The following is a 13,345-nucleotide window of genomic DNA, read 5'->3' as shown; positions in this document are numbered from 1 at the left end:
GTATCTTGCAATGAAAGGTGCTGGCAAAGCACAACGTTGAACAATCCCTTTAGTTCTCAGAAAGACTCTTCAGGGAAAGTGCTAAACCCCCTTTTCCCTTCCATCAAATCATTTCTGTGTTTTTTTGGGGGCGGGGGTTGGATGCCACCTGATCCCCTAGTTTCTCCACACAGTGTATCACACAAGACTGTCTTCTTTCCATCTGGCTTTATCTCCACAAGGAATATGCTTCATGTAGAGAACACCAGTCTTCTTCTTCCACCCACGTGCCAAAGCAAAAAAAAAATTGAGGTGAATCCATAGAAACTCCCAGTAGCTGTACAGCAGAAATCACAAAGTTCGAGTCAAATATATTTTTCCCTTTTTTTCATCCACATCAAAGGCATGAATACAACAAGGCATTGTTAGTTGTGGTGGGCAAACTGAAAAGTCTGCTGATATAACAGATCAGGTTTTTAAGGCCTTTGTCTATGCAGAGTTACAATAATGCAGAAGCCAAATTGATTAGAAAGACAGGAGAGAAGAAAAAATGATAGAAATAGAAAGAAAGAGAGAGGGAGGAGATAGGTCTCGGTAACGTCTAAAAGTCAATACTGTGTCTACAGATGGAGAAGTGTACATTGCTTGCCCTTTGAAAGCTTCTCCGCAATTTTGTCATTAATACTGTCCAAGTTAAGAACATATTTTAATGGAGTTCAGCGGCAGTTGAACACATTCATTCCCGCAGCCCATAAGAAGAAATGCTAGCAGACTTTAGCCTAAAATATCCAAGTAGACTGGAGACGCCTTGGCCAAGTTCTGGAGAAGGGAATGGATTTCTTTGATGTTAAGCCTCATGTGAGGCTCTCGCTGCCAACAGCCCAGCATCAAATCGTATACTTCCTTGGGGCATGTGCGAGGTCGCTGCAGGACTCGACCCTGAGTGATGCACTCAATCACCTAGGAGAAATCATAAGGAAAGGATCAGCACAGCTGTGCCAACTATGTGGGGTCATCCATGGAAGAGTTAATTCCTAATTGCCACAGCAGCCCCATTGTTGGCAGTCACCCAGACAACTCTGCCAAGGGCTGCGTTTCTAGGTAGACACAAGAACAGTGGGATGTGATCTGGAAAAATCACTGTAATGTAAGCTGTCAAGGAGAAATAACTTCATTGATGTTAAGTTCACCCACGTTGCCCCTTCCCATCATAAGGGAATGACGGCCAGGAAGTAATCCCATATCTCCTCTCTCTACCCATTTATCAACCTCACCTTATGTCAGAAGGAGTCTAAGTTTTCACCCTGCTTACACAGATAATCAGCGCCTCTCCCTCCTTCCCTTCTTAAACTTATGAGTATCACTGTGGCTAATCTCTGAAAAGTAGTTACTTGTGACTGCCTGGAAAACGAGAGATCTTCAGATTACTTCGATCTATTCAAGAATGGTTTTGGACAACCACTCTGCAAAAAGGACAGGTATGATACGGAATTGAAATCACCTAAAGCCTGTTCAGGAGATAGCTAAGTTCCTCTTCATTGCCTCGTGGTCTTTCTGAATACCCAGAGCAGACCCTAACCTATACAAAGGAAAAAGCTAAATTACAACTGTTATGGTTCTGCTTGGACAACTTCCATCCACCCTGAGGAGAAAATGGTGAAAAGGAAGAAATTCAACCACAAAGTTCATGACAATACCATAAATACCTGATATTAGGGGTTTTGCCTCTACTAAAAACATTTGTCACTGTCCCTTCTCCAGAGAAGCTATACCAACAGTTATTGTGCCAGTCTTCTCAATGCAGATTGAGAATGTATTACACACACCTCGTTGTTTGAGAGCTGATACCATGGCTGTTTGCCATAGGTAAATATCTCCCATAATACAACCCCCAGGCTCCAGACATCACTTTCTGTTGTGAACTTCCTGTACATGATACTCTCTGGAGGCATCCAACGAATGGGCAGCATGGTGTGACCCCCAACCTGAAAAAAAACAAATGAAAGAGTCAGAAATAATTCCTCCAGACATTCACAAGCAAGAACATCAAGACTTTAAACAAGGAAAATCCACAGTTTATTTTTTTCCCATGTGATATCATTAACTTGCAGGAGCTTTTAAGAACTAGTGATTCATGGTCCAAACTTCTCCCCCTAAACAATCACTACCATGACAGGTTTCTCAACAGAATCTCCAAAAACGTTGTTTCTGAAGGGCAAACTCATCTTTAACACTGACTTGGCACACACCCTATCCAAGGAACAGGAAGCTCTATAAAATTATTAAGTAATTTAGCCTACCAACCCACTTTAAATAAGGCTAGTTTTACTCTCCATTTTAACACTCAGGAAACTATAAAAGATTCATGAAATTAAATCTGCACTGATGATTCTCCTGGAAACTCAGTGATATAAACCAAAATCCATGAAGACACAGTGGTCTGGCTGCATGACAGCCTTGGATCAGGACCTGTATGGTTTAATATCCTAATTTTGAATAGCAATGCTATTTTCTGATGATAATTTCCAAAGTTAATGCATCAAATTATTGTGTTCCACATTAACTACCCAGTCCTACACAGCCTAAAACCAAAATCAGTCCTTTGGATACATTCCCTCGATAATAAACAACCCATAAGACACGGACTCCTACCCTAAATCAACTCATGTTGAATGGGATCTTTCACTGAAAGAATGCCTTTCTGAAAGTCTCTTAGAACATTTTTCATTTTCTCCAGAATGCTATACTTCCTTAAAATTAGGTTCCCTAACCTTAAATTAAATTAAAAAAAAATTATCTGATTTCCAGTCTCTAAACAATTTATTGTTCCTGATATGTCCCATTCTGACAGGATCACATGAATAAAGAAATCCACTCAAGTACTTTTAAAATAGTGAAACTACTGAGATACTGTGCTATACATATATAGACATTCTGATTACTTTTGCATCAAGACAGCTGTGAATATTTCTAAGGAAGTCAGAAAAAAAGGAAAGGTTTTTCAAGGACACCTCGCTTTTGATTAACTTTCATTTTCCTGTCTGAAAATGTATTTAGTTATGAAACCACATTTACACTTTCAAGATTCTGTCAATTCACCATATCATTTCTCCTTGTGGGACTTTATATTTGTTGTTATAAATAATGCTCTCCTTGTTCTCATGTTGAAACAGCAAATGGAAGAAAAACCCAACAGAAGTTCAGTCGGGGTTTACATTATTTCTAAATCACTCAGAACATCCATTTTCAGCTATTTGTCAGTAATTCTGAGTTAGCGCAGCATACCAAAAACACAGCTATGGCTGTGAGAGCTCAACCCAGTTCTGTGCATCACCATGAGACAATGCTAGTACTGACTCCACAGAAACAAAAAGTCGTGCTAAAAGTTTCGCAGACTTGGCATATTACTAGGAACTTCTTCTCCTCTCTCTCTACATGAGATGTCATGCGAGTTGCAATGGAGGAGTGTTTTTGGTTGCGATGCTGAATGAAAGGTAGGGCTCCTGAGTTCACTTCTCAGCCATGTTGTGGATTTGCTTCTAATTCAATGCGGGTTGCTCTGCACAGGTTTCATAGTGTTTCAAAAGGGGACCCAACTCCTGCAGCGTTCCACCTGACTTAAAAACATGCGAGCGCTCCATTGACAGAGAATAGACACACATTTTTAAGTGCTTTGCTCAGGTTCGTCCATTTGTCTCTCTGTTACAGCTTACCCCTCTGGCAGGCAGACTGACTGCATGGTTCTGTGCATCAGTACTTTAAATCATCTTTGACTGAGAAGTCAGTTAATGACGTGGAGAGTTTAAAGTAACACATGAACATGCTGAGATGCAAACAAAGACTCAGTTTCCCATCTTATCACAACCTAAACAGACATGGCAACAGAACAGCTCCAGATCACCCCCATCTTAAGATGTATTTCATTAGAAAGTTAGAAAAGTTCGTCCCTTATAAACATGCAGCCACATACACCCGGACAGAGGGCAAGTGCCATTAAAAGATGGTTAGTGATGAGAAGCTTTTGGTCTCATCAAATATTAAAATGGCTCTTAGATCTGCTCATTATATTGCCTCTGCTACTGGTTCTTTTCAGCAATTTCTTTGACTCATTCCTTAAAAATTAATGAAGGCTATAAACAATAAAATATGTGTCCGTATTTTTTCTTATTTGTCACTTCTTACATCCAGAGATTTTGAAATAACAATTAACAAAAACCCCATAATTCTCCAGATCTTCTTTTCCCATGGTTCCTTGCTACAGAATTATAGTGTATTTGTGGTAGGACTCTATGCTGAATTTCCAGTGTCACTCAGTAAAATGAGCAACACACTTCTAGAGTGATGATGATAAACTGCACACAAATGATGGCTCTGCGATGAACTGATCTGTAACATTACAAACCTAGCTGTCTTTCTCTGCAGTCACAGCAAGACTGACTCATCATTATTGACACCAAGAATTTGATTGACAGATAAGCACAAGCCACACGGCTCTTTGGTGTTCTTCTCACATGATCTTTCCTTGAGTTGTGTCCATTTCCATTCCTGAAGACAGATTTCACTGTGCAGAGTACTTGTCCAGGACTGAGAAGCCCTGAGGTGTCTCCATCTCTATCATTGCCAATATCAACCATTTTAGGCAAAGCTACTATCAACTCCTCAGCACCTTTGTGAAGATAATATTTAATGCCTTGAAAAATATCAATAGAAGTATTATAAAGGGTGCTCTTCTTGCCAGATGGCATTGCAATGAAGACAGGATATCTGTGCAACACTGAGTATCACCTCTGTCAGGCTGAGCATCTACCTGTGGTCCAAGAGCACCTTGAGCACCTTCAGTTTCAACTCTGATTTCAGTTTAGCCACACCAAAAGCACAGATCAGGTCCTGGTCAAAGGCACTTTTCTAAATGCACATTTCCTTCTCTATAAATGATCAGTGGGTGCTGAGTCAACACTCACTCAGCTAAGGAAAGCATTAAGGGCTGTTCTAGGTATATGGTTAAAAGGAAGCACGTGCTTCAGAGCTTTCCTGAACTGAAGCCTAGGACTTGACACCACTGTTTGCAGAATGCCTGAAACAAATTGCCAGGCAGGTGCAAGCTTCTTTTGATCTTTATTGGCCTATTGAGTCCAAGCACCCACAGTTGTGCCATAAGAGCAGTGAAGAGGGGTAGGGTGCCTTTTTTGCTGTTGTTGCCAAACTCTCAGCAAAGCTAAGGGGTGTATTCCAAGAAGGACCAATAAAGGAAAACATGACTACACTGACCAGACTTTAAAGGTGCTGAGTGCTTCAATGAGATGCTTTCTGCATATGCTTTAATAAGAAATGCAAGTATTACACAGCTCTCAAATATAATCGGCATTCTGCAGGATGAAGTCCCTCCTACGCATCTGTAACTGCAGTGCTGGTTGACATACATGATTTTAAAATTATTGTGTGCTAAGCAGACTACAGTTGCAGGTAAGTAACAACTTCATATTCAGTCTAGCTAAGGTTTAAAAGCATTGCAGTTTTAAATTAATATGCTGTCACTTTAAAACCCACACTACAACTGTCATGGTGCAAAAACAACCATTTTATGGATACATCTTTGTTGGTAACATGGACAGTGGGATCGAGTGCATGCTCAGCAAGTTTGCCAATGACACCAAGCTGTGTGGTGTGGTCAACACACTGGAGGGAAGGGATGCCATCTAGAAGGATCTTGACAGGCTTGAGAGGTGGGCCCATGCAAACCTCATGAAGCTCAATGAGGCCAAGTGCAAGGTCCTGCATCTGGATCAAGGCAATCCCGAGCACAAATACAGGCTGGGCAGAGAATGGATGAGAGCAGCCCCGCAGAGAACGACTTGGGGGTTTTGGTCGATGAGAAGCTGAACATGAGCCAGCAGTGTGAGCTTGCAGCCCAGAAAGCCAATCGTGTCCTGGGCTGCATAAAAAAAACCCATGACCAGCAGGTCGAAGGAGGTGATTCTCCCCCTCTGCTCTGCTCTTGTGAGATCCCACCTGGAGTACTGCATCCAGCTCTGGGGCCCCCAACATAAAAAATACATGGATTTGTTGGAGTGCTTCCAGAGGAGGGTCACAAAGATGATCAGAGGGCTGGAACACCTCCCCTATGAGGACAGGCTGCGAGAGTTGGGGTTGTTCAGTCTGGAGAACAGAAAGGTCTGGGGAGACCTCATAACAGCCTTCCAGCACTTAAAGGAGGCCTAGCACAGAGACGGGGAGGGACTCTTTATCAGGGAGTGGAGCGATAGGACAAGTGGTAACAGTTTTAAGCTGAAAGAAGGTAGATTTAGACTAGATGTTAGAAAAAAAATTTTCACTGTGAGGGTGGTGAGGCACTGGAACAGGTTGTCCAGAGAAGTAGTGGATGCCCCATCCCTGGAGGTGTTCAAGGCCAGGCTGGATGAGTCTTTGAGCAACCTGGTCTAGTGGAGGTTGTCCCTGCCCATGGCAGAGGGGTTGGAACTAGATGATCTTTAAGGTTCCTTCCAACCTGAACCATTCTGTGATTCTATGTTTCTATGATTTTATGATATATTTTCTCGATGCTTACCTGAAAGCAGCTGCATTAGAATGGTTCATTTTGATTTAGAATTGCACTTCTACAGATCCTTTCTGTGACTGAAGTACTTGTTACAAATGTCAGTTTATGAAAGCAAGCACTCCTCAGTCCAGTTGTAGCCTTATATTATGCTTATTAGTTGCTTTTAATAGCAATATTGGGCTAGAATCTGATCTAGAAAGCCTAGTGAATTAGCTTCTGCAATGTGCAAACTGTCCACAGGGAGGAGACTGCAATGCCACATCAGTGAACTATGATGTTCTCCAAAGAAGCACTTCCAAGGGGAAACAGCTACATTGTTCCACTTACAAAACTTTTGACAATATAGTGTCATTACCCTTGTCAACACTTTCAGCACTTAAATGAATTTAGCACTTTGAAAAGTGCCAGATAAGCCAACACTGAACAGTTTTTTAATCTATTTTTAAATGTCAAGCATCAAGGATTGCTGTAGAAGCCCCATGCCTTGAAGCAGAGCAGCTAACCAAAGACTTTGCTAAAGTTTGTTTACTTTCTGGCCTCATACATTCCTTATCCTGCTTCACAGGCATTAAGAAATGGTGAATGTCCTGGCTTCAACTGAGACAGTGTTAACTGTCTTCATAGTAGCTAGTGTGAGGCTGTGTTTTGGATTCGTGCTGATAAGAAGGCTGATAACATACTGATGTTTATAGTTGCTGCCAAGACAGTCAAGGACTTTTCAGCTTCTCTGCTGTGCCAGTGTCTGCAGGTGCAGGAGACGCTGGGAGGGAGCACAGCTCCAGTTACATGCCCAGTATATGGATGAGTGTCTGTCCGGAAGTTCTCTCTCTTGCTCCGGGTTCTCCCTCTGGGTAGTCCCGCTCTCGGGGTGGTCTCAGTCTCTTGGAGAGTTGGGCTATTATCTCCAGTCTGGGATTGTGGTTTTGGGACTCTCCCTACTCTGGGATCATTAGCCAGGAATGGGCTGAGCCTTGCTGATCGGGTGGTGAGCAGTATTACTATGTATCACTCGTTTGTATATTTTTATATATTACTACTATTATCATAATTGTTATTATTTCCAATATTATTGTAGTTCAGTTACTAAATTGTTCCTATCTCAACCCATGAGTCTTTTTTCCCTTTATCTTTTTAATTCTCTCCATCATCCCCAGGAGGGGGGGAGGGTGAGCGAGAGGTGTTGTGCCGTTTTGTCTTAATTAAACAGTCAGACTCCTCTTGTCCACACCAGTTTGAAGCAGGCTGCTGCCAGCCAGGGCAGAACTACATGAGGCTTGCCTAATGCAGAAATTTTGGTTTTAAGAAGAAAACCAGGCCTGTAGTATGAAATTCTGTGGAAGTTGATTTTTGTTGCCCAAGAGTCTGCACACATCTATCCATTGATCCATCCATCCATCCAATGTACATCTATCCTTCTTGCACATTAGTGGTACTGCTGTAGAAAAGAGCCCTCAGCTGATTGTCATCAAGGTAAAGGCAGGCAGTCACTGCAATTTCCCTATTCCAATTAAAAATACATCTGTCGACACCCTGCCCTGGTTCCTGTTTCAACTTCTACAGACCAACTGCCATGGGAACCCAAAGCCCTGTTGCCTTATGTTTGTGAGCAAATGGTTATGCCCTCTTACAAAGAACAAGCAAATAAAGCCTTGTACTCCTGCTGGAAACAGGAGGCTGTGGGTGGAGCTGGGGGAAGCTAACCTACAGAGATATGCAAGAAACAGGCCATATGTGGGGCTGCACAGATAAGATGCAAGCCAGGGTTTGGGAAAGATACAAGAAATGTTGCTAAGATGACCACTCAAAAAATTCACAAGAGGTTGGTGCTTTACTCCTTTGTACCACGAAAAGGGAGGGCTGAATGGATTCGCCACATTCTGCAATGCATGCCAGCTGCAACCTTGTTTTACTATAGCAGCACTGGGGGCTGTGGTACTGAGGGTAGATAGAGGGCTTTGCAGCTCCAGAGCCATGCTGCAGGGTGCTGCAAGGGCTGACCAAATGACAGGACAGGGACAAGCTGGAACAGGGAGTAATTGCTCTTCCTGCTAAATGCTGGTGGCCACATTTGGAGAGGTTCCAGCACTCCTGAAGAGGATGTTAAATCCAACCCCCAGCTTTCGCAGACATTGTATTATATAACCCTTTCCCATTTTTTTTTTTTCCATTTCTACCTTTAAATAGTTGATTACTCTGAATTCATGCAGTAAAAAGCACAGCAACCAATTGCATAGCCTTGGAAAACAGGCTTCCTCGTTTACGTTCCGCGTTCCCAGGTTCCCGCAATTCCCACAGAGTGACATTGCAATAATGTGTCACAGTGCTTTGTACATACTCTAAAGACTAGTGATGCTTTTTCTGCCAACAGGATAAAAGTAATTTTTTTGCTTTGTGAGCCCAGTGAACCTGAATCATTAATCCATGGGTTTCAGGCCTGATCCTGCCCAATGTGCTATCTGGCTTGACTGCTGCATTTCTCCAGAGCCTTGCTGATCTCAGATCTTTTACAATTCAGTCTGTTAAGTCTTGAAATCAGCAACACAGTGTAGTATATGCTGTCATGTGACAAGCATGTACTCAGTCTCTTCGATGCAACTGGATCTTAGTTTGTCAAACTGGAACCAAGCAATATCTGTTGATTAATTCGTTCACTCCCTCCTAAAAAATCACTCTGTATACTAGTGGGATTACAGCATTTCAGGCTAGTTTTTGCTATTTATGTTTTGGTCTTCTGACTTGCTTCCCTATCTCAGGATGATATAACTGCAAAGAAATGTTCCCTGCAAAAATTACCATGTCTTATTTCTAAAACCGAAAACCTCTTCTCTCTTGGTGAACATCTATCTGCTCTTTCCCCCTCATAAAATGCTGGCAAATGTTTCTCTCAACACAAGAAAAAGTCAATAATTGTTATTTTAATTTCTCCCATGCCCTGGCCTTGCAGACAAAGTCAATGTTTCCTCTTAAAACACCATCAGTTCTGCCATGTCCACTTGCAGAAAAGCAATATCTTATTTTCACAGTCATAACAAGCCATGCCACTCTAGCACATGAGGTTACTGAATTATAAAATAAGGCAGATTACTAGCCAATATAAAGATGTGTCCTTTCATTTGCACTTTTCACCCTACTTTAGTTCATCTCTATTCAAAGGGGGCTTATGTCTAAATTTCTTCATTAATTCTACCAGTGATCTTGTCAGAAAACTGAAACAACGTGTAGAATAGCATTTATGACATTGTAAACCCTCTCTTCGGTTATGCTATATGAGTTCAATATTGAGTGTGACAAAGAGTGCAACAACTTTGTGTTGCTGGAGATAAAATTCCTCTCATTAGTCTCTATGAAACCATGAACAGTATGGAGAAGATGAAGGCCAACTGCTCAGAGTTTCATATAATGCAAGAACCAGAAGACAACAAATGAAATTTGTAAATGGCAGGTTCAAAACAAACCAAAAGAGGTACCCTATCACATAATGTTCAGTTTCTTGTGGAACTCATTGCCACAAGATACTGCCAACCCCCAAGGCTTACCTAGGATCAAAAGGTGATTAAACACACTCATGGAGGATAAAAAACTGACAAGGGTTATCACACACAAAGATATCATCACTGGCCCAGGAAGCACTTCAGCTGCAGAGTCCTGGAGGCTAAGACTGTACATGAGGGAAATATTAATATATGCTTAACCTATTTTCATACTATTCCTCAGGCACTGGTTACTCACGGTGAGAGCATCCTGGACTAGACGGGCCTTTGGAGAAGCTAATCCTACGTTCCCATGTAGATGGGCCACACGTTGCCATATGCAGCTCTTATCAAACTTCTCAGCCATGCTTATGGAGGGCTAGAAATGATTCTGCCAAAAGGGTGGATTAGAGGAGAGATACCAAAGGGAATTAGAATATGTGAATGACCTAATGTATCTTACAATTCAGCATCTTCCGAGACCTTTTCAAATGCTAAGCTGAAAGGATATAGAAACTGTATCTGTTGCTGTGTTTTACACAACACGGTATCATATTGAGTCAGCCAAATAGAAAGGATAATTAATAAACTGTAGTAGTTACTGCATTACAAAGCACTTACTCTTCCAAGAAAGGAAGATGAAGTGCCCTAGGGTAAGATCAGATGAGTGCTGTGAAGAAGGTGACGTGATTCAGATCTCTGATTAAAAGAAAAGTCCCCTATCAGAGAGACAGAAAGAAAGTTAACTGAGTGGAAATCTGCAGCACTGAAGAGTAACTGATTACAGTTCTTTGGTGTCCCAGGATGAAGTGCATATGAATGGAAAAAAGAAGTCTATTCCTTTAAAATATAATTTATTTTCCTTTAAAATGAGAAAAAAATCTAGTGTTAAACAATAAATGGTAATCTAAGTGAAAGACAAGGAGGTATACTGTGCTAAATTGAAAGGAAAGACAACTTGAACAGTGTATTTCAATGAATTCAGGGAACATCTAGATTTGTTTCTGAAGATAGGAATCCAGGACCCTGACGAAAAAGCAGGGAGTTGAAATTACTATAAGCCACAGAAGACTTGGCATTTTGAACCAGTTGGCCTCTCCTTTCTAAAACATCTTGTATTCTCCTGATTTGCCATATCAAGTTATGCCATAGCATACAGGTACTGACCACTCCAGTGGCACAGCTTGCAACTCAGAATATTGAGCTCATGTGTAGTCCCGTGACTTGCTTTACAAAAAGTTGTCACTATACCACTTGTACCCTACCACTATTTCCACACATGAGTATCTACTGGTTGTACCAGTGGATGAAGAGAGATATCAGGTCCCAGTAGACAATCAGCTGGAACAACTCATGTTGAAATCCTCACAGGCTCTGGGATGATCATCTAATGTCTCCAAGTCCACAGCAAAATGATTTTGCAATGCAATATTAATGAACTACAGCTACTGCCTTTCTGATTTTCAAAGCAAACAGTTTACAAAATAACAAATTCCACTTTTATATTAACCCCAAGTAGTCTGGGCTAACAGAGCCAAAGATATTTTTAAAATAGCCTTTAATATGAATTGGAAAACTGGCCTCTTCAAATCTGTACCATAGTTGAAATCCTAACTTCTGTTTGCTTTTTTAAATAGGGGGTTTGAGGTGTAATGTGATGAGATGCGAGCTGAACTGCACAGTCAATATCAAGAAGTAGCAGTCACTTGAGGGCAGACTCTGAAAGCCAAGTATCATACCACGTAAGCCAGTTTGTGTTCCTAGGAAATCTCTACTCCTGATGTCAAGTCTGAAAGCTGTTTCCCAAGTACTAGAGATCACAACCCTTTCCCATTTTTATTTTACTGAAAACGACCTTTTTTTTCAAATTTACTGTAGGTTAACATAGCATGACTGGGTCTATCAGTCATGTCAAATTACATTACAGGAGAAGAGGGGAACAATAGAGCTTGGTTTGTAGCTTTACTTCTCCCTTTTGAGTCACAAAATTTTTCTATAATGTACATCACATGGGAGCACCACAGTTTTTAGTTGAAATGTCTCAGATGTTCCAGTTCTTTGAATTTTGTTAGATAGCCTCTCCTCCTTTCCATGGGTGGTTAACTTATCACATGGCTTACAAATACCAAGATTAACAAACTGCTACACTTATGTCGGGCAACAAAATGAGCAGAATCTTCAGCTTCACAAATCCTAAGAATATGGGCAAACCTACTGAGTTACCACATCTTTCCCACAAGTGAAAAAGGTTGTTTTGAACCATCAGTGCAAAAGGGAAATAAGTAAGCTATCTTGGCTTGTTCACAGACTACCTATATGATGCTGATCAAGTCATATCAGATCAAATCTGTCAAGTACTGACTGCCTGAAGAGAGTTCAGAGATGCACACTCTCTGAAGCATCAAGAAGGCAAAGTTTCATAAATTCAAAGGAAGACCAATAATCTTACTATTTCAGAGAATCAGCAATTTCTCTTTTCTGTGAAGACTAATCTCTACGGGCCTAAAGAGCAAGGGAGAAGTATGATCACAACCACAATCCTGATTTGTTTTCAGTGCCTGCACTGAGAATGTGTACACTCATAGTGTCAACAGGCTAACGTAAGTCTATGCAGATAGACAGCCACATTGGCAGGGACCTGAGAGAGGTTAAATTATGCTGGTTCTCAGCCAGATGCTAATAAACAAGGCATTAGCAAGGTTCTTGTGTTCATTTTCCTTCTCTTCTGCAGTCTTGATGATGTTTTCTGCTTCTCACTTTCTCTGGGCCATAATTTGTTTACATAGACTGGAAAACACAACAGAAAAGTTTCACTAAAGTAGAACAGAAAATTTTTTCTGTTGTTTTCCTTCCAGGAATTCTAGTTTTTGTCTCCTCACTTGTACCATGACATCATTCTGTGAATCAAAACAGGCATTTGCTCTTAAACGAGGTGTCCATCAAACAGTGTGCAATGTGATAATTAAAAATACCAGTAACTGCTATTACTCCCAAAACAAAAAAAAATTACTCATTCCTATGGAGCTCGCAAAATTCTAAATTGTTTTTATCAAATTCATATGTTGAACTACTCCTCAAGCCATGCTTAAAATATTGTTCTTGGACACAAGAGGCAAAGTGTAGCCCAAGCAGTGATGAAATCATTTAATAGCTCTTGGCTGAATTTCTACACTGGTGTAAAGGGAGAATTTACACCAGCAGAGGGCTTGGAACCACAAATTTGGTTGGGTTTTTTTTGTTTGTTTTGGAGTTGGTTTTGGGTTTTTTTCTTAATTCTTTTCAGTGCCTCTCTACTCTCAGCACTGTCATTTTCCATTTGGAAAACATTATACAGCGTTGT

General features: G+C 41.0%; 1 protein-coding gene across 1 annotated transcript in view; it reads right to left on the bottom strand.

The window, feature by feature from the left end:
• Positions 1–361: 361 nt before the first annotated feature.
• LOC104463061 (BDNF/NT-3 growth factors receptor-like) overlaps positions 362–13,345 on the bottom strand; it is a gene marked incomplete at its 5' end in the record, with an annotated part of 44,738 nt that continues 31,754 nt past the window's right edge. Inside the window, 2 exons of the mRNA XM_010075242.1 lie at positions 362–939; positions 1,806–1,964. Coding sequence (XP_010073544.1) covers positions 754–939; positions 1,806–1,964 — 345 coding nt within the window. The remainder of the gene's footprint in view (positions 940–1,805; positions 1,965–13,345) is intronic.

This window comes from Pterocles gutturalis, unplaced genomic scaffold (assembly GCF_000699245.1).
Source record: "Pterocles gutturalis isolate BGI_N339 unplaced genomic scaffold, ASM69924v1 scaffold14252, whole genome shotgun sequence".
NCBI classification, from domain to species: Eukaryota; Metazoa; Chordata; class Aves; order Pterocliformes; family Pteroclidae; genus Pterocles; species Pterocles gutturalis.
The sequence above is the reverse complement of the archived record's forward strand: the minus strand, read 5'-3'. Positions and strand labels throughout refer to the sequence as shown.